Source organism: Pan troglodytes, chromosome 20, assembly GCF_028858775.2.
Source record: "Pan troglodytes isolate AG18354 chromosome 20, NHGRI_mPanTro3-v2.0_pri, whole genome shotgun sequence".
Classification (NCBI taxonomy): Eukaryota; Metazoa; Chordata; class Mammalia; order Primates; family Hominidae; genus Pan; species Pan troglodytes.
In genome coordinates this window covers 36068060-36090296 of record NC_072418.2, presented here as the reverse complement: position 1 = coordinate 36090296, position 22237 = coordinate 36068060, and the positions used below count along the sequence as shown (strand labels likewise).

General features: G+C 48.3%; 3 protein-coding genes across 8 annotated transcripts in view; 2 read left to right on the top strand and 1 right to left on the bottom strand.

Annotated features, from left to right (window-relative positions):
- The window catches only part of RHPN2 (rhophilin Rho GTPase binding protein 2), an 87188-nt gene extending 77496 nt beyond the window's left edge, over positions 1–9692 (top strand). Inside the window, exon 15 of the mRNA XM_054673830.2 lies at positions 8028–9692. Within this exon, the coding sequence (XP_054529805.1) occupies positions 8028–8288 (261 nt within the window). The 3' untranslated portion in view covers positions 8289–9692. The remainder of the gene's footprint in view (positions 1–8027) is intronic.
- A 1102-nt stretch (positions 9693–10794) lies between these two features.
- Positions 10795–16099, bottom strand: FAAP24 (FA core complex associated protein 24). 2 transcript variants are annotated; one of them, XM_512569.9, is made up of 5 exons: positions 15945–16099; positions 15003–15121; positions 14741–14877; positions 14096–14248; positions 10795–11862 (listed from the first exon to the last, which is right to left on the bottom strand). In XM_512569.9, the coding sequence occupies exons 2-5, from the start codon at positions 15106–15108 to the stop codon at positions 11611–11613; spliced, it is 648 nt and encodes a 215-aa protein (XP_512569.5). In that variant the 5' UTR covers positions 15109–15121; positions 15945–16099; the 3' UTR covers positions 10795–11610. The 2 variants fall into 2 exon arrangements, with proteins under 2 accessions (XP_512569.5, XP_009433511.3); XM_009435236.5 differs by lacking the exons at positions 14741–14877; positions 15003–15121 and having other exon boundaries at positions 15945–16049.
- Positions 16100–16246: 147 nt separating this feature from the next.
- CEP89 (centrosomal protein 89) overlaps positions 16247–22237 on the top strand; it is a 93987-nt gene continuing 87996 nt past the window's right edge. For all 5 annotated transcript variants that reach the window (XM_063801481.1, XM_024351927.3, XM_024351929.3 and 2 more), the window contains exons 1-2: positions 16247–16456; positions 21833–21939. In XM_063801481.1, the coding sequence (XP_063657551.1) occupies positions 16418–16456; positions 21833–21939 (146 nt within the window). In that variant the 5' untranslated portion in view covers positions 16247–16417. The remainder of the gene's footprint in view (positions 16457–21832; positions 21940–22237) is intronic.

The window sequence follows — 22237 nt, the reverse complement described above, 5'->3', positions numbered from 1 at the left end:
ACCTTTAATTTCTTTTTTCTGTTGTTGTTGTTTTGTTTGTTTTGTTTTTGTTGTTGTTGTTTTTGAGACAGGGTCTCACTCTGTTGCTTGGCTGGAATGCAGTGGTGCAATCATAGCTCACTGTAGCCTTGACTTCCGAGGCTCAGGCAATCCTTTTGCCTCAGCCTCCGGAGTAGCTGGAACTACAGGTGTGTACCACTATGCCTGGCTAATTTGTTTATCTATCTATGGTAAATTTTTTTTGGTAGAGATGGGGCCTTGATATATTGCCAAGGTTGGCCTCAAACTCTTGGCCTTAAGTGATCCTCCCACCTCCGCCTCCCAAAGTGTTGGGATTACAGGCATGAGCCACCATGCCTGGCCTGGTTTTTTTTCATAATGATGGGTAATGGGTGTGAGGGAGGTGAAGGAGAGAGAAATCAAGAGTCATGTTTTGAATGTTCCAGATGCTATTAGCGGTCAGACGTAAGCATAAAGGAGGAGATTGGATGTGAAGTCTTCAGTTCGAGGAAGAAATCAGAGCTAGAAATCAATATTTGAGAAACATTGCACAGGGATGATATTTGAGGCTGTGAGACAAAATGCAGCTCCCTGCAAGGGGGCTAGGGCTGAATGCTAAACATTTAGAGATCAGTTGGAAGAGAAGCAAGTGCAAAGAAAATGGAGGAGAGTTCAGAGATGTCGGAGGAAAGGAGCTTCTCAAATTAAGAGGAGAAAGCTTTGCAGTGAGAGGGTGATGGGTTGCATTGAATGCAGTTGAGTGGTGGAGAATGAGGTCGCCTTAGCTGTGCCTATTGTATTTGGCAGCAGGATGAAAAGACACTTTGGTGGAGAGGTGGCAGCAGAAGTCAGTTGAGAGAAGGCCAGAGAGCCAATGGATTTTGAGTCCATGGATATGAAATGCTCAGCATAGGCAAATCCAGAGACAAAAAGTAGATGGTGCTGGGGCTGGGCAATGGGAGTCGGGAGGGACTGCTGAAGGGTCATAAGGTAGAAGGTTTCTTTTTAGGGGGATGGAAATGTTCTGAAATTAGGTAGTAGTGATGGTCTCTTAACTTTGTGAATATACTAAAAATCACTGGTGTCTTGGCATGCTGGCTCACACCTGTAATTCCAGCACTTTGAGAGGCTGAGGCAGTATGTTCGCTTGAGACCAGCCTGGGCAACATGGCGAGACCTTGTCTCTACAAAAAATAAAAAAAATTAGCGAGGCATGGTGGCGTACGCCTGTAGTCCCAGCTGCTTGGGAGGCTGAGGCAGGAGGATCACTTGAGCCCAGGGAAGTTGGGGCTGCAGTGAGCTATGATTGTACCACTGCACTCCAGCCTGGGTGTCAGAGCAAGACCCTGTCTCAAAAATAAAAATAATAAATAAAAGCCACAGAAGGGTATTAAAATGGTGAATTTTATGAATGTATGTGAATTATATCTCAAAATTTTTTTTTTTTTGAGACAGAGTCTTGCACTATCGCCCAGGCTGGAGTGCAGTGGCATGATCTCGGCTCACTGCAACCTCCGCCTCCTGGATTCAAGTGATTCTCCTGCCTCAGCTTCCCGAGTGACTGGGATTATAGGTGGGCACCACTATGCCTGGCTAATTTTTGTATTTTTAGTGGAGACAGGGTTTCTCCATGTTGGTCAGGCTGGTCTCGAACTCCTGACCTCGTGATCCATCCACCTTAGCCTCCCAAAGTACTGGGATTACAGGTGTGAGCCACCTCACCCGACATACTTCAAATTTTAAAAGAAGATAAAGTCAAGGGACTCAGAGCATCTTGGGAGAAGGGATCATAAGAAATCATATTTTTAGGGACAAAATCCATGGAGCTTCTGGACAAGTGATTAAGGTCCCCAGCAGAAACAGAAAAGACGTTTGTCCAAAAGGAGGTTAGAGAAAAGAGCCGAGCCACACACTGAAGGTTGGAGTAGGGACCCCATCAGCAGAGGCCTGAGTTTCTGGGGCATGCCCTGCCCCCTGTGAGAGGTGCAAAGGCTTGACTTTCAAGCCTGTGACATCGTTACACCAGGCCAAGGAAGGGGCTGCTGTAGTAGCTGAAAGCAAGGGTTCTGCACTCAGACAGTCTAGATGTGTATCCTGGCTTTCCACCACCAGTTGTGTGGCCTTCAGCAAGTCAGGGAATAGCTGTGAGCCTCAGGATAAACTGAGTTTACATAAAGCCCTTACAAGAGGGCCAAACAGGAGCTACATTTCAATCCACAATAGACATTATAATGATGATAACCATGATCATGATGTTTATTCTTTTCACCTAGCAGGACCTCTTTAATTTTTTTAAAAATAATGTTTTTAGGCTGGGCACAGTGGCTCACTCCTATAATCCTAGTACTTTGGGAGGCCAAGGCCGGCGGATCACTTGAAGCCAGGAGTTCGAGACCATCCTGGCCACCGTGGCAAAACCCTGTCTCTACTAAAAATACAAAAATTAGCAGGATGTGGTGGTGCATGCCTGCAATCCCAGCTATATGGGAGGCTGAGGCATGAGAATCACCTGAGCCTGGGAGGCAGAGGTTGCAGTGAGCCGAGATCGAGCCACTGTACTCCAGCCTGCGTGACAGAGTGAGACCCTGTCTAGAAAAAAAAAGGTTTGTTTTTTGTTTTGAGACAGGGTCTCACTCTCGTTGCCCTGGCGCAATCTCGGCTCACTGTGGCCTTGACTCTTGGGCTTACGTGATCCTCCCATCTCCGCTTCCTGAGTAGCTAGGACTACAGGCATGCAACACCATACCCAGCTAATTTTTCGTATTTTTTGTAGAGACGGGGCTTCACCATGTTGCCCTAGCTGTTCTCTAACTTCTAAGCTCAAGCAATCCGCCTACCTTGCCTCTCAAAGTGCTGGGATTACAGGCATGAGCCAGCATGCCCAGCCAAATAATTTCTTTTGTTGTTGTTTTTTGTTTTGTTTGTTTTGAGACAGGGTCTAACTCAGTTGCCCAGGCTGGAGTGCAATAGTGCAATCATAGCTGACTACAGCCTCGAGTCCTAGGACTCAAAAGATCCTCCCTTCTCATCACCTGAGGTCAGGAGTTGGAGACCAGCCTGGTCAACATGGCAAAACCCTGGGCGTGGTGGTGGCGGGCGCCTGTAATCCCAGCTACTTGGGAGGCCAAGGCAGGAGAATTGCTTGAACCCAGGAGGCAGAGGTTGCAGTGAGCCGAGATTGTGCCACTGCACTCCAGCCTGTGCAAGAGAGGGAGACTCCATCTCAAAAAAAAAAAAAAAAAAAAGATCCTACCAAGTAGCTGGGACTATAGGCGTGCACCACTATACCCAGCTAATTTTTAATTTTTTTGTAGTGACAGTCTCATTTTGTTGCCCAGGCTGGTCCCAAACTCCTGGGCTTAAGCAATCTGCCTGCCTCCGCCTCCCAAAGTGTTAGAATTACAGGAATGAGCCACTGCACAAGGCCAAAAGTAATTTCCTTTTGTCTTTTATTTAATTAATTTTGTAGTGACGAGGTCTAACTAAGTTATCCAAGCTGATCTTGAATTCCTAGCCTCAAGAGACCCTCTGGAATCAGCCTCCCGAATAGTTGGGATTACAGGCGTGAGCCACTGTACCTGGCTTTTTTTTTTTTTTTGGAGACAGAGTCTTGCTCTTGTCATCCAGGCTGGAGTGCAGTGGTGCAATCTTGGCTCACTGCAACCTCACCTCCCGGGTTCAAGCGATTCTCCTGCCTCAGCCTCCCGAGTAGGTGGGATTACATGCACCCACCATGATGCCTGGCTAATTTTTGTATTTTTAGTAGAGACGGGGTTTCACCATATTGGCCAGGCTGATCTTGAACTCCTGGCCTCCGGTGATTGGCCCGCCTTGGCCTCCCAAAAGTGCTGGGATTACAGGAGTGAGCCACCATGCCCAGCCCCTGGCTTTTTAAAAATAATTTTTAAAAAAATTATTTTTGTCTATTAATTTTTATGATAAGGATTTTAAATAATGACAGCCAAGCACTGTTTTTAGTGACTGAGCCTTTCAAACAAAATCAAATAAAGAGAACATTTAGCCTAGCACTCTGGCTGAACTGATGACCTGCTGCCCTTGGCTACCCTCTTGACTACAGTGGGGATCCCTAGTTGAACAAATCTAAGCTTGGAATCAAGCTCTGGAATTAGGCCCTCACTGCCGTTCACAAGCTGTGTAACCTTCAGCACGTTCATACCCTCCTTGGGCCTCGGTTTTCTCATCCAGAGGATGGAAGAGTTAGGCCTACACAGTGGTTTTAAACTGTGCTCTGTAAAGCCCTAAGAGTTCTAGAGGGGTACCCCAGGTGGATTTGAGTGAGGAGTGGGTGGCGGGGAAAGAAATAGTAAATGGAGCTGGGCACAGTGGCTCACGCCTGTAATCCCAGCACTTTGGGAGGCTGAGGCAGGTGGATCACTTGAGGCCAGAAGTTTAAGACCAACCTGGCCAACATGGTGAAACCCTGTCTCTACTAAAAATACAAAAATTATCTGGGTGTGGTGGCATGTGCCTGTAATCCCAGCTACTTGGGAGGCTGAGGCAGGAGAATCACTTGAACCTGGAGGTGGAGGTTGCAGTGAGCCAAGATTGGGCCACTGCACTCCAGCCTGGTGACAGTAAGACTCCGTCTCAAAAAAAAAAAAAAAAAAGAAAAAGGCTTTTAAAAGAAAGTAGTGGTACACATTGCAGGAGTGAGAGAGTGTGTGTGGGTATGATACTGGGGTGGACCTGGAGGGGAATAGGGTCAAGAAAGGCTTTACTTTTTTTTTTTGAGACAGTCTCGTTCTGTCACCCAGGCTGGAATGCAGTGAGTGGCGCTATCTCAGCTCACTGTAAGCTCCACCTCCTGGTTCATGCCATTCTCCTGCCTCAGCCTCCCGAGTAACTGGGACTACAGGTGCCCGCCACCACGCCCGGCTAATTTTTTGTATTTTTAGTAGAGACGGGGTTTCACCATGTTAGCCCCGATGGTCTCAATCTCCTGACCTTGTGATCTGCCCGCCTTGGCCTCCCAAAGTGCTCGGATTACAGGCGTGAGCCACCACGCCCCGCCAAGAAAGGCTTTTCAAAGAATGTGATGGTACGCATTGCAGGAGTGTGTGTGTGTGTGTGTGTGTGTGTGTTTGTGTGTGTGTAGAGATCTGGGCCAAGAAAAGCTTTTCAAAGAATGTGATGGTACGCATTGCAGGAGTGAGTGTGTGTGTGTGTGTGTGTGTGTGTGTGTGTGTGTGTGTGTAGAGATCTGGGAGGCAAGGGTGCCTGGAGGAGAGAGGGAATGGGATCCAGGCACACAGAAGGGCTTGGTCTTGGGGGACGGATGCCATGAAGTATACGGCAGGGATGTCAGGAGGGTGCGTGAGTGGCTTCAGGAGGAGAGCGAAGATAAGAAACAAGTATACAGGAGAAAAGGAAATGAAATTACTGGGGACACACAGAAGTGCCAGGAAATGGGTGCCTATTAGAGGTTTGGGGTCAGGTTAGAATTCCAAGGGAAGCCTTGGTGAGTGTCCTCCAGCAACGCACAACCTTTCAGATACAGGCCCTAGGGGAGGCAGAGGGTGGAGATGAGCGAGTTAGCATTGCTGGGGGCAGATGGAAGAGAACTGAGGGTATTTATAAGGCAGTGGTTTTGATACACAATGGACTTTGAGCAGCTGAGGGTTGAGAAATGCTTTCAGGCCTCACATCTGTCTCCAGGATTATTCGTTTTATTATTGTTTTAAATGACATTGTGTGTGCTCCGTAAAACATGGTGGAGTTAGCGGTCAGTTTTCCAGAAAAGGAAGAGGCATCTCCATCCTTAGGGGCTCGAAGTACCCCCTACTTTATTGCTGCATAACTCAGATTCCTCTGAGGGTTTATTTTATTTATTTATTTATTATTTATTTATTTTTTGCAATAGCGTCTCACTCCATCGCCCAGGCTGGAGGGCAGTGGCGTGATCTTGGCTCATTGCAACCTCCGCCTCCTGGGTTCAAGTGATTCTTCTGCCTCAGCTCCTGAGTAGCTGGGATTACAGGTGTGCACCACCACACTTGGCTGATTTTTGTATTTTTAGTAGAGATGGGGTTTCACCATGTTGGCCACGATGGTCTTGAACTCCTGGCCTCAAGTGATCTGCCCAACTCAGCCTCCCAAAATGTTGGGATTACAGGTGTAAGACACTGTGCCTGGCCCCTCTTAGGGTTTATATTAGGAACAATATCCTCAACTATTGTAGCGATATATTGTATGCCTAATTTTAGTACCAGAACATAGTAGACCATCAATAAACATGTGGCAAACTAAACAATCTCAATGTTAGGCAAACCTTAGAAGCCGGTGATAGTCCATGTGGAAGTCTTCAGAAAGCAAGCTTCCTTAGATTTCCAGTTTGAATCCTACGTGATTCTTGGAAAGTTAATAGTAGAGAGTGTTTAATGGTACAAAGTTTCAGCTGAGGAAGATGAAAAAGTTGTAGAGATGGATGGTGGCAGTGGAGCATAATGATGTGAATGTAATTAATGCCACCGAACTCTACACTTGAAAATGATGAAAATGGCACTCCAGCCTGGGCGACAGAGCGAGACTCCATCTTAAAAAAAAAAAAAAAGGAAAAAGAAAAAAAAGAAAAAAACAAAATCAGGTGTAGAATAGTGTAGTATATTCCTTTTAAGAAAATGAATGGTAATATACTTATGTACATATAGAAATACTTGTACATGCACATCATCTCTAGAAGTATAACATGGAGGGCCTTAGAAGCCCAGGTGACAGGGAGACCTACTGCTCACTGTATATTCTTTTTTTTTTTCCTTCCCTTCCCCTCTTCCCTTCCCTTCTCCTCTTCCCTTTCCTTCCGCTCTTTCCTTCCTTTCCCCTCTTCCCTTCCCCCCGCCCCCCCCCCCTTTTTTTTAATTTTGAGACAGAGGTCTCACTCTGTCACCCAGGCTGGAGTGCAGTGGCACAATCACAGCTCACTATAGCCTCAACCTCCTGGGCTCAAGCAATCTTCCCCTCTAAGCCTCCCAGGTAGCTGGGACTGTAGTTGTGAGCCACCGCGCCCCACCCTGTACTTTCATATTCGTGACCATTAGTATTATTACTTTCTCAAACAGAAGAAGAACCTTAAAATGTGAGTTGTGGCTCCTAAGCTTAAATTGTTACTATTGAGTACATTCCTTAAAAATTATCCTTGTTGGGCCGGGCGTGGTGGCTCACGCTTATAATTCCAGCACTTTGGGAGGCCAAGACGGGCAGATCACGAGGTCAGGAGACCGAGACGGGGTGAAACCCCGTCTCTACTAAAAATACAAAAAATTAGCCAGGTGTGGTGGCGGGTGTCTGTAGTCCCAGCTACTCAGAGAGGCTGAGGCAGGAGAATGGCGTGAACCCAGGAGGCGGAGCTTACAGTGAGCCGAGATCGTACCACTGCACTCCAGCCTGGGCGACAGAGTGAGACTCTGTCTTAAAAAACAAAAACAAAAAACAAACAAAAAATTATCCTTGTTGGACCTGGTGGTGCACACCTAGAGCCCCAGCTACTCAGGAGGCCAAGGCAGGAAGATCTCTTGAGCCCAGGAGTTTAAGACCAGCCTGGGCAACATAGCAAGACCCTGTCTCAAAAAAGAAAAAAAGTTTGTCCTTGTTTTAAGAACCTAATTCTATATAAGCATTGGTCACCTGAGTTTCCGAATTATGTCTGTTCAATTTATTTTTTGGAGACAGAATCCTGCTCTGTCACCCAGGTTGGAGTGCAGTGGTGTGATCTCAGCTCACTGCAACCTCCACCTCCTGGGTTCAAGTGATTCTTGTGCCCAGGCTCCAAGCAGCTGGGACTACAGACATCCACCACCACACCTGGTTAATTTTTGTATTTTAGTAGAGATGGGGTTTCACCATGTTGGCCAGGCTTGTCTTGAACTCCTGACCTCAAGTGATCCGCCTTCCTCGGCCTCCCAAAGTGTTGGGATTACAGGTGTGAGCCACCGTGCCTGGCCAAACTTCGTAGTTTTTATCATCTATCTTGATGTTGCCTGACACCCTTTTTCTTACTTTTCTATGTGCAGCATAATAAGAGTGCCACATACTCCGTGGGAATGCAGAAAACGTACTCCATGATCTGCTTAGCCATTGATGATGACGACAAAACTGATAAAACCAAGAAAATCTCCAAGAAGCTTTCCTTCCTGAGTTGGGGCACCAACAAGAACAGACAGAAGTCAGCCAGCACCTTGTGCCTCCCATCGGTCGGGGCTGCACGGCCTCAGGTCAAGAAGAAGCTGCCCTCCCCTTTCAGCCTTCTCAACCCAGACAGTTCTTTGTACTAATGTGAGGAAACAAACACGTTCAGGCCCCGAACATTTCCGGTGCTGACTTGGCCTTAAATGTTTGTGCCATAATGGAAAATATCTATCTATCTGTTCTCAAATCCTGTTTTTCTCATAGTGTAAACTCACATTTGATGTGTTTTTATGAAGGAAAGTAACCAAGAAACCTCTAGGAATTAGTGAAAAAAGAACTTTTTTGAGGTGTGTTACTATACTGCTGTAAGTTATTTATTATATAAAGTATTGTAAATAGAATAGTGTTGAAGATATGAAATATGGCTATTTTTAATGGTGACAATTATGACTTTTAGTCACTATTAAATTGGGGTTACCTATATTAGTACAATTTGTAGTTGTTTCCAGGTTTGGCTAATAATCATTCCTTAACCTAGAATTCAGATGATCCTGGAATTAAGGCAGGTCAGAGGACTATAATGATAGAATTAAATTAGTGTCACTAAAAACTGTTCCAAAGTGCTGCTTCCTAATAGGAATTCATTAACCAAAACAAGATGTTACTATTATATCAATAGACTATGAATGCTATTTCTAGAAGAAGTCTAGTGCCAAATTTGTCTTATTAAATAAAAACAATGTAGGAGCAGCTTTTCTTCTAGTTTGATGTCATTTAAGAATTGCTAACACAGTGGCAGTGTTAGATGAAGATGCTGTCTACAAGGTAGATAATATACTGTTTGATACTCAAAACATTTTTCATTTTGTTTAAAGTAGAAGTTACATAATTCTATATTTTAAGTCTTGGGTAAAAAAGTAGTTTTACATTTTATAAAGTAAAGATGTAAAGGATTCAGGTTTAAAGCTCTATTTGACTTTCTTTTTTTTGTTTGAGATAGAGTCTTGCTCTGTTGCCCAGGCTGGAGTGCAGTGGTGTGATCTCAGCTCAGTGCAACCTCCGCCCCCTGGGATCAAGCGATTCTCCTACCTCAGCCTCCCAAGTAGCTGGGACTACAAGGTGCCCTCCAGCATGCCTGGCTGGTTTTTGTATTTTTAGTAGAGGTGAGGTTTCACCATGTTGGCCAGGCTGGTTTCGAAATCCCGACCTCAAATGATCCACCCACCTCAGCCTCCCAAAGTGGTGGGATTACAGGCATGAGCCACCACACCCGTCCCACTATTTTACTTTTTAAAATGACATTCCTACTGATTGATTTTTATCTTGCTATAAGTTGGATGACACCATGAATCTAATAAGGTTCACTGTTGACACAGTACAAGTTACATAGCTAAAATACATAGCATTGAAGACTAATTTTAAGGATTAACAAGAGTTTATTTTCTATTGTGCAATATCTTAAAGGAAGCAACCACCTTTGGGAAAGTGTATCTGCTGCTCCTAGGGCCATGTTTGTATAAATATTTAAATAAACATATTCATTTACCCGAGTTAATATTTCTTTTTACTTTTATTTCATTTTCATTCCCTCCTCTTTCAAATTGTTTCTCCCCAATGCACACAGTTTCTAATGTTTTGATTTTTTTAGTTACTAACATTTCACAAAGCAGAACTTAAAAAGCTGTCATCTTAGTATTTTCTAAGACAGATGGCATCTTTGTGCTTATTTTTTGCTTTTGTCTTTTTTTTGAGACAGGGTCTCACTTTGTCGCCCAGGCAGGAGGACAGTGGCGCAATTGTGGCTCACGGCAGCCTCAACCTTCCAGGCTCAAGCAATCCTCCCACCTCACCCTCCTGAGTAGCTGGGACTACAGGCATGAGCCACCACGCCTGGCTAATTTTTTAATTTTTTTGTAGAGATGGGGTCTTGCCATGTTGCCCAGGCTGATCTCGAAATCCTGGACTCAAGCAGTCCTCCCACCTCAGCCTCCCAAAGTGCTGGGACTACAGGTGTGAGCCACTGTGCCTGGCCTGTGTCTATTTTTTGAATGGGCAATTTGTACCTTTTGATCCTCAGCCCCTGCTTCCCTCACTAGATGCAGCTGCTGCCATCATTTTCTTGTATCCTCCCATTGTTGGGCCTTCCATATACAAACACAGCCTGTTCTGCCTCATGCATGTTGAGTTTTCAACTTTAAATTTTTTTTTTTTTTTTTTTTTTTTGAGATGGAGTCTCACTCTGTCATCTAGGCTGGAGTGCAGTGGTGCAATCTCGGCCCATTGCAACCTCCACCTCCTGGGTTCAAGCGATTCTCGTGCCTCAGCCTCCCGAGTAGCTGGGATTACAGGTGTGTGCCACCACACCCAGCTAATTTTTGTATTTTTAGTAGAGACAGGGCTTCACCATGTCAGCCAGGATGGTCTGGATCTCCTGACCTTGTGATTCACCCCCCTTGGCCTCCCAAAGTGCTGGGATTACAGGTGTGAGCCACTGTGCCCAGCCGTCGAGTTTTCAACTTTAAGTGGGAACTTCAGACTTCATACTTTCTGTGTGCAGAAGACATACGCAGTGATTATAAACAAACTGTACATCTGCCAAAAAAAAAAAAAAAGGCGGGGGGGAGGGAGGAACAAAGGAAAGGAGGAAGGAACTGTTGCGCAGTTGTTTATTTACATTGGAAGCAGCCCTTGCAGTACAGGTATATGAAGGCCAGACCTGATGAACAGCAGGTGAAACTCCGGGAACACAGGGCTTAGGATACGCAGTGCTTCCTTGTACATTTGTTTCCTTCAGATGGTCACATCCACCACTGAAGCTCTTTAGAAGGCACTTTCCATGACAGATGCAGGTCAAGGTCGCACATTAAAATCGGCTCTAACGCTTTTTGCTGAGTGTGAGTCCCTGACTCTCTTGCGAAGATCCCACCAGCCCTTTTCATCTTAGCAGAATGAAGGCAGTGCCCTCTGCGGCCCACTAACTTCACAAGCTGAACTCAGACGCTAAGGCAGGACGACCCACGGGCTCCATTCAAGCCTCGCCTCATCTTTCATTGGTTGCTGCTAGAGGAAATCCTTTTTCTTTTCTTTTTTATTTTGTTGTTGTTTTCTTTGAGACAGAGTCTCGCTCTGGCGCCCAGGCTGGAGTGCAGTGGCACGATCTCGGCTCACTGCAACCTCCGCCTCCCGGGTTCAAGTGATTCTCATGCCTCGGCCTCCCAAGTAGCTGGGATTACAGGCACCTGTCACCATGCCTGGCTAATTGTTCCTATTTTTAGGGGTTTCTCCATGTTGGCCAGGCTGGTCTTGATCATCTGACCTCAGATGATCCGCTGTCTTCGGCCTCCCAAAGTGCTGAGATTACAGGCGTGAGCCAGTGCACCCGGCCCATTCTCTTGGTTTTTAAAGCTGAAAACAAGATCCTGGTGTTTGTGGTCTCGGGAGAAGATGCCGTGGCCCTGAGGCCAGCCCTCACCTGGGCTGTGTGAAGAAGGCATGGATCTGCTGTGCCACTGCTTGTCCGACCACCTGCTCCAGTTCCCCAATGGAAGCATTACTCAGTTGCTGGATGCTTGGAAACTTCTGGAGGAGAAGGGGAGCTTTAACTTTTCCAACTCCTGGGATCTGCTGCACGGTTCGAAGGAGCGAAGGCTCAGACAGCAGCAGGGCCCGTTTCTTCCCGAGAAGAGGGTTCTTACTGGGCTCTTTGGTTTGCTCTTGAACCTGAACCGCAATGAAAGCAACAGCACGTGAGCGCCCTCTGGAGGACTGACCGTTTTCTTAAAATATGTTTTGTAGAAATTGCGTTTTTCCATTTGGCTCAGCTTGACTTATGGGAACAAATGTTTTCATATATCATGAATATAATTTCTCAGACATCAGTAAAATTATTGAAAGGTGAACCACACAAAGGAGTTAAGACATTAATTTACAAAAACGTGCGTTTTCAGAATGTTTAGAAAAACACACTGAGGAATTCAAACACTTTCTGTTGGTCCATTAAGAAACATTTCAGTTGTGCAGGATTAAATGATGGCTACACCTAAACTAGGCCTACTTCACGCAGGAGCTGCAGGAAGCCTGCCTCAAAGGAGAAACCTGGTGTAGTTAGTGGTGGTTATACTAAGGCAGACAACAGCGTTATATCAAGGAAAGTTAGGAACGGTGACGCAAGGGATATGGTAGAAAGGGATCTGTGAACCATTCATGGCTGCTTGCATCTTCAATGTGGCTCTCAACTCTAGCTCCACATCAGAGGGGGTGATTTAAAAACAACACACACATAACAAAGAAAACAAAAGTGAAAAAAACAAACAACACACACACACAATTGATGTTCCCCATGCTGGGATCAGAGGCATAAGCTACTAAACTGATTTTAAAAATAAGTGTTGGCGGCCGGGCGCGATGGCTCACGCCTGTAATCCCAGCACTTTGGGAGACTGAGGCGGGCGCATCACCTGAGGTCGGGAGTTCGAGACCAGCCTGACTAACATGGAGAAACCCCGTCTCTACTAAAAATACAAATTAGCTGGGCGTGGTGGCAGGCACCTGTAATTCCAGCTACTCGGGAGGCTGAGGCAGGAGAATCACTTGAACTCAGGAGGAGGAGGTTGCAGTGAGCCGAGACTGCGTCATTGCACTCCAATCTGAGCAACAAGAGCGAAACTCCATCTCAAAAAAAAACAAAAAAAACAAAAACGTGTTGGCTGGTGCGGTGGCCCAGAACTTTGGGAGGCCAAGGCAGGCAGATCACCTGAGGTCAGGAGTTTGAGACTAGCCTGGCCAACATGGTGAAACTCTTATCTCTACTAAAAATACAAAAATTAGCCAGGCATGGTGGTGGGTGCCTGTAATCCCAGCTACTAGGGAGGCTGAGGCAGGAGAATCGCTTGAACCCAGGAGGCAAAGGTTGCAGTAAGCCAAGATTGCACCACTGCACTCCAGCCGGAATGACAGAGCAAGACCCTATCTTAAAAAAAAAAAGAAAACTGGACAGGCGTGGTGGCTCACACCTGTAATCCCAGCACTTTGGGAGGCCAAGGTGGGCGGATCATGAGGTCAGGAGTTTGAGACCAGCCTGGCCAATATGGTGAAACTCTGTCTACTAAAAATACAAAAATTAGCCGGGTGTGGTGGCGCGTGCCTGTAGTCCCAGCTACTCGGGAGGCTGAGGCAGAAGAATGGCTTGAACCCGAGAGGTGGAGATGGTAGTGAGCCAAGATTGTGCCACTGCACTCTGGCCTGTAGGACAGAGCGAGACTCCGCCTCAAAAAAAAGGGGAAAAAAAAAACTTGCACAAGGTGCTGATGCTTAACAAAAATACGGGATAAGACAAAGCAGCTTCTAGCTGACATTTTCTTTCTTTCTTTTTTTTTTTTTTTTGAGACAAAGTTTCGCTCCTGTTGCTCAGGCTGGAGTGCAATGGAGCATCTCCACTCACTGCAACCTCCGCCTCCTCGGTTCAGGTGATTCTCCTGCCTCAGCCTCCCGAGTAGCTGGGATTACACGCACCCGCCACCACGCCCAGCTAATTTTTGTATTTTTAGTAGAGACAGGGTTTTGCCATGTTGGCCAGGCTGGTCTCGAACTCCTGGCCTCAAGTGATCCTCCCGCCTCCGCCTCCCAAAGTGCTGGGATTACAAGCGTGAGCCATCACTCCTGGCCTCTAGGTTGACGTTTTCACCAGCGAAAGGGCAGGATAATGACTGATGGAGCCATCACACCCTGAGAATCTAAAATCAGGTCTCCAACTTGTATACTTTGTGATACACTTGCCTGGAGTGGGTGACAAGCTGAGCTGGCTGCAGAGGCAGCTTCCACATTTAAATTCCTCGAAGAGATTTTATAAACCAAGTCAGAGAATGACATAGATTGGATTGATGGTTGCTTCTGGAGAGCAGCTGAGTGTCCATGAGGACAGGACTACCACGAAGGTGTAGGAATCGGTACTCACCAACTGGATGATGAGGCAGGATGCTTCCATCTGGCTGGCCACTGGAAGCAGCACCATTCCAAGGTCCAGCACAGTAAACTTCTGTAGGGCTGGGAAGTATTGTTCACTCATCCGGGTTTTTTCAACGACTACAATTCCTTTAAGATTATTGGACTTGAAAGGAAAAAAGACAGTAAGTCATTTTGCAACCAAATTGCTTTTCAGGTTAAGAATGCTATCACTTCGTGCCTGACCTGTGATTTTAAATAAATGATACCAAGGGATGGAGGGAAGGGTGGGGTGAGACAAATCAATGTTTGAGTTTCTTTAATCCAATACTTACATTTCTTTTTTGTTTTTGTTTTTTGTTTTTTGAGTTGGAATCTCACTCTGTTGCCCAGGCTGGAGTGCAGTGGCGTGATCTTGGCTCACTACAGCCTCTGCCTCCCAGGCTCAAGCAATTCTCCCGTCTCAGCCTCCCTAGTAGCTGGGATTACAGGCGTGTGCCACCATACTCAGCTAATTTTTGTATTTTTAGCAGAGACAGGGTTTCACCATGTTGGCCAGGCTGGTCTCCAACTACTGACCTCAGGTGATCCACCCGCCTTGGCCTTCCAAAGTGCTGGGATTACTGGCGTGAGCCACGGCACCCAGCCTAATACTTACATTTCTAACCCGAACAAGCCTCTTTCTGTAGCCATTTCCTGCCACCAAATCAGCTTCGGTGACATAAAGAATGCAGCATCTGTTCGACAGATAAAAGTCTGGTGTCAAGCCATCCTCAAAAATGAGCTTAATTCTCCCTTAAAATACAGAGAAGAAAATGAGTTCCATGAGCTTTGGATGAAAAGATGGCAATAATAGGCAGATTTTTTTTTTTTTTAATATGTCAGGGGAGGAAAGGGCTGGCAGAGGGCAGCCCACCGACCTTGCATCTCCTGTACCAGCTGTGACCTGCGCCATTTCTCATTGGCCACAATATGCCCCAAAGGCACGTGCACGGGGCCCGTATCATCAGGGGGGTTCTTTTCCATGGATGGTCTCCACCTAAGGAGGGAAAAGCCAGGCGGCACTTGAGCAGGCTCTCCCGCACACGGCCCTGCATTCCACTCCAAGCCAGGGCCTCTGGGGCAGGATCCCCTCTGCAGACTGAATTATTTGTCAAAGAACTGTCAAATAAGATTCCCTTTATAATTACTAATAAGAAAACACGGGCTGGGCGCGGTGGCTCACACCTGTAATCCCAGCACTTTGGGAGGCCGAGCGAGGCGGGTGGATCACAAGGTCAGGAGTTCAAGACCAGCCTGGCCAAGATGGTGAAACCGCGTCTCTACTAAAAACACAAAAAAATTAGCCGGGCTTGGTGGTGGGCACCTGTAATCCCAGCCACTTGGGAGGCTGAAGCAGAGAATTGCTTGAATCCGGGAGGCGGAGGTTGCAGTGAGCCGAGATCGCGCCACTGCACCCCAGCCTGGGCGACAGAGCAAGACTCGTCTCAAAAAAAAAAAAAAAAAGAAAACACAAAGGCCTGAATGAAGGCCAGGATGGCTGGAGAGGGGATGTGTGGTGGTGGAGGTGGTAATGGCATTGGATTCCAATAAGGCCAGAGGCACGATCATTTAAGTTTTAAAAGAATCCCGGGCTGGGCATGGTAGCTCACGTCTGTAATCCCAACATTGGGCAAGGCTGAGGCGTGAGGATCGCTTGTGCCCAGGAGTTCGAGACCAGCCTGAGCAATACAGCGAGATCCCGTTTGCCAATTATTTGTGGAGAAATAAATTCTCTAAGAACCAGGAGATTCCTGTCCTGGTGTCCGCGTCCTTCATTTTCATCACGTGCCTAGCCCCTGATACCCCAGCTGGATCCGCACCGTAGCTCCTCAGTCCAGTCCAAGGCCCGAATACAGCCGGCAGGAACCCCACCGTCCCAGTCTAGAGATCATGTTACTGGCGGCCGCGCCACCTTCCGGGTTCACGCCCTCGGTGCTCGCCCAGTCCTTCATCCAGCCCGCCCTCCGCCTCCCGCAGCGCCGGATAGGCTGTGGCGTCAGAAATGGACGTCTAATCTGGCCAATAAGAGAACGGATAAGGGCGGACGTTTCCGCCCTGGCGGGGATTTGAACGGTACCCGCTGGTTGCCAAGAACGACCGGTGTGGAAGTAACCTTAGCTCTGATTGGTCGAGGGCCGAGCTGAGCCAATGGCCGACGTGGTTGCTGCAAAGTCCATTGCGAAGAGAAAGCGTGAGGGGCTGGGCCTGCAGCGGGCTTTAGGGAGTGGTCCCTGGCTGTGGGTAGATCTGCTGCTGAGTCCAGCCCCTGGTCCATTCTCCTCGCGCTGCAAGGATGCTCCTGGGATTTCGGAGAGGCCGCAGGAGCCATTTCGTAAGTAGATGCTCGCTCGCCGCGCGTGGGGCTCTGTGGGGCCGGGAATTAGGGGTAAAGGGTTGGGGCGGGTTGGGGTTTGGCCTGAGATCCAGTCAAGGGGGCGGCACAAGAGAAAGTGGTTTTCAGTTGAGGAAGCATTGATTTTTCGTGTTCTAAACTTTTTTTTTTTTTTTTTAAGAAACAGGGTCTCGCTCTGTCGCCCAGGCTAGAGTGCAGTGGTGCGATCATAGCTCACTGCATCCTCGAACTCCTGGGCTCAAGCGATCTTCCCACCTCAGCCTCCCGAGTAGCTGAGACTACAGGCGCGCGCCACTACTCCCGGCTAATTGTTCAATATTTTTGTGGAAACAGGGATCTTGCTATGTTCCTATGGTGGTCTTGAGCTCCTTAGCCTCCTAAAGTGTTGGTATCACAGGCGTGAGCCACTGTGCCCGGCCTTAACAATCTTCTGCCCCAGGGTCGGCCACAGTTGGACAGGAGCACCCTGCCTCCCCTGTAGCATTCGTCCCCGTGCCCGGAGTTAACTCCTGGACGACGTACACCTGCTGCACTGCTGGATATAGTCATTCTTCATTTTTCCCTCCTCCACCCACCATGTACACCCCATCAGCAAGTCCCATCCGATATACCCACTACATACATCTGCCAGCTGTTCCCATCTCCACCCACATCCCGGCCTCCAGCATCTGCCTGGACTGCTGCGGCAGATCCTCGCTGGTTTCTCTGCTTCCACTCTCGCCCTTCCCCTAGGTCCATTCTCCACGTAGCAGCCAAGGGGATTCTTATATTTATTTATTATTTAATTTAGTTTTAGAGACAGGGTCTTGTCCTGATGCCCAGGCTGGAGTACAGTGGCATGATCATAGCTCACTGTGGCTTCAACCTCTTGGGCTCGAGTGATCCTCCTGCCTCAGCCTCCTGAGTAGCTGGGACTACAGGTGTGCACCACCACACCTAGGTATTTTTTATTTATTTTATTTTTTGCCTCACACTCTGCCAAGTCTCAATGCCTGGCTAATTTTAAAAATTATTTTGTAGAGGCCACGCGAGGTGGCTCTCACCTGTAATCCAGCACTTTGGGAGGCTGAGGTGGGCGGATCATTTGAGGTCAGGAGTTCAAGATTAGCCTGGCCAACATGGTGAAACCCCATCTCTACTAAAAATACAAAAATTAGCGGGCGTGGTGGTGGGCACCTGTAATCCCAGCTACACGGGAGGTTGAGGTGGGATAATCGCTTAAACCCGAGAGGCAGAGGTTGCAGTGAGCCAAGATTGTGCCACTGCACTCCAGCCTGGGCGACAAAGCTAGACTTTGCCTCAAAAAAACATATATATATATTTTTTTTTTGGTAGAGATGGGGTCTGGATATGCTGCCCAGGCTGGTCTTAAACCTTGGCTCAGGCAATCCTCTCACCTTGGCCTCCAGAGTGTTGGGATTACAGGTGTGAGCCACTGCATCTGGCCTGAGTTTTTATTTAAAGCCCCAAACATTAATGAGTCCCTGCTGTGTGCTGATACCCACAACTGACAGCTTATGGCCACACGGTCTGTAGGATAGACAAGCCCATAAATAATTCTGTACACAATGGTAAAACAAGAACTGCTGTTGATGTGTGTACCAGAAGGGCAGTGATGTCAGCCTGGAGAGTTGGCCTGGGCCTGGCAGGGAGTAAGGAAAGAATTCTGGGTGCAGAAGACAGCAAATACCAAGGCCTAAAAAAGAATGAATTATTTGCTGTTTGGGAAATGGAAGCCCACGCTGAGTGCTGAAGCACAGGGACTCTGCCCAGGAAGAGGAGGGGAAGCAAGAAATGAATGTGGGTCCTTGTGATGGCAGTGGCTGCTGCCATCACGCTGTGTGGCTAGGGCTGCACACTTCATGGAGCCGGTGGAAGCCCCGTCCCTCATGAGTTGGGACTGGAGCCGAAAACCGCTGCTGCAGACCCAGGCTTTCTGCTCTACGGAGCAGGCAGGAGCCCCACCCTCTTGGGCAGGGCTACAGCCACCCAAACTGCAGCTGTGGATCAGAGCCTCTCTGCTTCTGGGGGAGCCGGGAACAGGCAGAATTTGCCCTTCCAGATGCAGCTGCAGCCGTGCAGGCAGGAGCCGGGGACAAGTGGGAGCCCTGCCTCTTCCAAGTTGGCGGGGTGGGAGCTCCCAGGTGCAGCTGTGGCTGCCCCCCAGGCACAGGACCAGGGCATCTCTGCAGCCTGTACCATCGGCCATCCCAGGAAGGACAGCCCCCTTCACCCTCCATCCCTGCAGGCTCAGGGGTGTCTGCTTCCACTGCCTGGCCTCTCTCCACTCCAGCAACTGCTCTGATCTTGGAGGGGAGTCAGAGCCAAGACCTGGAGCCATGAATGGCAACAGGAGGAAATAGGTGGGGTCCCCAGTCAGGCCACACCCTCAGGCCAGGGAGGGCCTGAAGGCTGGGGCTGGGCTGCCAGTCCCTCTGACCAGAGTGGAAACTCGTGGAGCCTTTTCTGGGCCTGCCAATGGCCCAATCAGCATGCACTTCTTCCCCTCTGAGGTCCATAAAAACCCTGGGCTCAGCCAGAGCAGCGCAGAGAATAGCCAGAGGATGAAGACGGTAGAGACGAGGGGACAGGATGACCAGCTGCAGAGAGCAGTACCCTCTCTGCTGATAGCTGGAGACGGTGGGGTGACCGGCTGCAGAGAGGAGTGCCTTCTCCGCTGAAAGCTGCAGAGACCACCTGCCAGCAGAGAGGAGCTACATTCTGCTGTGAGCTTCAGAGACCTGCAGAGACATTGGAATGACTTGCCTGCGGAGAGGAGCCACTCTCTCCAGGGCCTCCTCTCTGTTGAGAGCTGAATGCTTGAGCTCGTGGGACAATCTGTCTCCAGAGAGGAGCTACCCACTCCTCTGAGCTCTTCTAACACTAAATAAAACTCTTCTTCACCCTTCACTTGTCTGCGTACCTCATTCTTCCTGGATGCAGGACAAGAACTCAGGCAAAGGCACTGTGGCCACAGAGGTTCCGGCCAGAAAAATCGACACCCCAAAAATCCCATAACACTTGGTAGGAACCAACCTATATCAGCCTGATATGCCATGCTGGACATTTGCCTGCCGTTGAGAGAGTGGTGCTGCCCGTGAGGGTTTTTATGCCCGGTAGAGACAGGATTGACGAGGGGACCATAGTTAGGAATGATTGTGATGGTATGAGGGGGGATTCACTCTTTAAAAAAAAAAAAATCTTACGCAGCCTTTTTGGAGGACCTGCTGGATGCCAGCCCTTGGGATTCAAAGGTTAAGAAAACCTTTTCTGGCCAGGTGCAGTGGTTCACACATGTAATCCCAGTACTTTGGGAGGCCAAGGTAGGCAGATTGCCTGAGGTCAGGAGTTTGAGACCACCCTGGCGAACATGGTAAAACCCCATCTCTACCAAAATACAAAAATTAGCTAGGCATGGTGGCACATGCCTGTGGTCCTAGCTACTTGGGAGGCTGAGGCATGAGAATAGCTTGAACCCAGGAGGTGGAGGTTGCAGTGAGCCAAGATCGTGCCACCGCACTCCAGCCTGGGTGACAGACAAGACTGTCTCCAAAACAAGCAAACAAACAAAAACCCTTTCTTGTCGTGTAGCAGGTGGTGGAGTGGGGCAGGGAGGAAACATGGAAACTGTGGAATCACTTGACAAATACAGGGTGGCAGGCGTCACACAGAGGTAAACAGAGTGGGGGTATTGGATAGAGACTGCTTGGAGCTTCTACTCCTGTGGGTGGCTGTGCAAGTCGGTGGTGGGGGCTGTAGGAGATGACTGGAAGGTGTGCCCATCCCTCACTCCTGAAAGATGCCCCCACTCTGTGCCACCCTTCCCAGCCTTGTGTCTCGTGCTGACCACTACCTAACATTCCTGGGGCCACTGTCAGTGGGTGCTCCTCACTAGGCCTTGGGATTTCCTCCATCTGCTCTGGGAGCCCTTCCCATGGGAATTGTCCCCACCATGCCCCCAAGCCCCACCCTCGAAGATGCCTCTATTCTAGCAAAACGGAGAATCGTGCTTATGATTTCCGAGCACTGCAACCAATGTCTTGCTCCATTCCTTTGTTCATGCCATTCCCTCTTCCTAGAATGCTGTTCCATCACATTTCCAAATGTGGGACCAGTGGGCATCTCTGAAAGCCCAGTCTAAACGCCTGTGTGATTTTCTCGAAGGAAAGCATTTGAAATTCCCAGGCTGGCCCCAGACCTGGAGGAATCTTCCCTCCCTGCCCACCCCAGCACTTTGTGCTAATTACTGGCTTCAAATAGAAAACAATAGTGTTTTTATCCCACATCTCATTGATGCTCTTTTTTTTTTTTTTTTCATTTTTAGTGAGAGCCTTTCTCCCGGCTCATTCCATAATTCTATGTTCTGTAATAATTATTTGGGTGTTTTTCCTCCCTTCTCACCACTTTGGGGATGAAGACAAGGTTTCTTCATTGCTGTCATGGTGTTTTGCCTCTAGTAGGTGTGAATGAATGGCTCGTGCCAAGAAAATGATTGGACTAGACCCAGAAACGTCTCAGAGACTCCCAGTTACAGTTACCTAAAGCGGGGCTCTCTGACTTTCATTGTGTATAGGAGCTAGTTTTCATTACTCTCATCTTGGAGATAAGCCACCTAAAAGCTTATATTAAGCCCCTATGAGGTGTGAGGCAATGTGCTCAATGCTAGAGTTCCAGGATTGATAAAGATAAGAGAGTGGGCCAGGTGCAGCACTCACACCTATAATCCCAACACTTTGGGAGGCTGAGGTGGGAGGATCACTTGAAGCTAGAAGTTCGAGACCAGTCTGGGCAATGTAGTGAGATCCTGTCTCTACAAAAAAATACAAAAATTACCTAGGCATGGTGGTGAACATCTGTAGTCCTGTCTACTCGTGTGGCTGAAGCGGGAGTTTGAGGCTGCAGTGAGCTATGATCGTACCACTGCACTCCACTCTGGACAAGAGAGCAAGACCCCATCTCAAAAACAAAACAAAGCGAAAAACAATAAGGATATCACTTGCTTCTCAGGAAGTCACCCTGCTCTGCAGGGGGAGCCACATGAGACATCACTGGAGGGAGTGCTGTGGGACACGTGGAAGAGCTAGAGGGTGACTCTTGGCGACAGCCAGGGAAGCTCTGAGGAGGGAAGGACAAGAGGGCCACACAATGAGCACCTATCATGATGCTCCTTGGCTGTGTGCACTTGTCTGGCCTGATGGGGACTGGGGATGGCAGGGGAGGAGTGGGCTTCTGATGGGTTTGGATCCATGGGTGGCCAGTGCAGGTGTCCCCTTGCAGGCCCAGGGAGAGTGGTGACAAGACTCAGGTGATCCAGTGACCCAACCCAGTGACTTCTGTTGGATTTCATTTGTGCAGAAACACATCATCCATGGCCTTTTACCTGCAGCCAGCGTTGCTCCGAAGGCAGCTGTGCCACGCACACCTCCTCCCCGCAGCCCCAACCCGTCTCCAGAGAGACCAAGGTGAGTATCAGATGAGCAGGCACTGAGGTCACCCCTGTGCTCAGCCTCCAAGTACTGGATCCTGGAACTGCTCAAACTGCCCAGAAAAGTATAAGTAGGGTGGTTAGAATCATGTCCTTCAAAATGTTTACCACGATTCCATAATGATGCAATTAATATGGTGTCTCTGAGGATAATGGACTGACTTGAGGTCTCTCCTTTTCAGGTGCATGAACTTCTCACATTTCATGATTGAATGCAATGAGTATTTTAAAAAAATGTAAAGCATTAAAGCCCAAGTATTCAGGTTAACAGGGAA

Coding starts and splice junctions, on each gene's coding strand:
- FAAP24 (XM_512569.9), bottom strand. CDS start 15,108: ATGGAAAAGAACCCCCCTGATGATACGGGCCCCGTGCACGTGCCTTTG. Junction 14,878..15,002: donor GCTGGTACAGGAGATGCAAG/GTCGGTGGGCTG, acceptor CTGTATTTTAAG/GGAGAATTAAGCTCATTTTT. Junction 14,249..14,740: donor GGCTTGTTCGGGTTAGAAAT/GTAAGTATTAGG, acceptor TTTCCTTTCAAG/TCCAATAATCTTAAAGGAAT.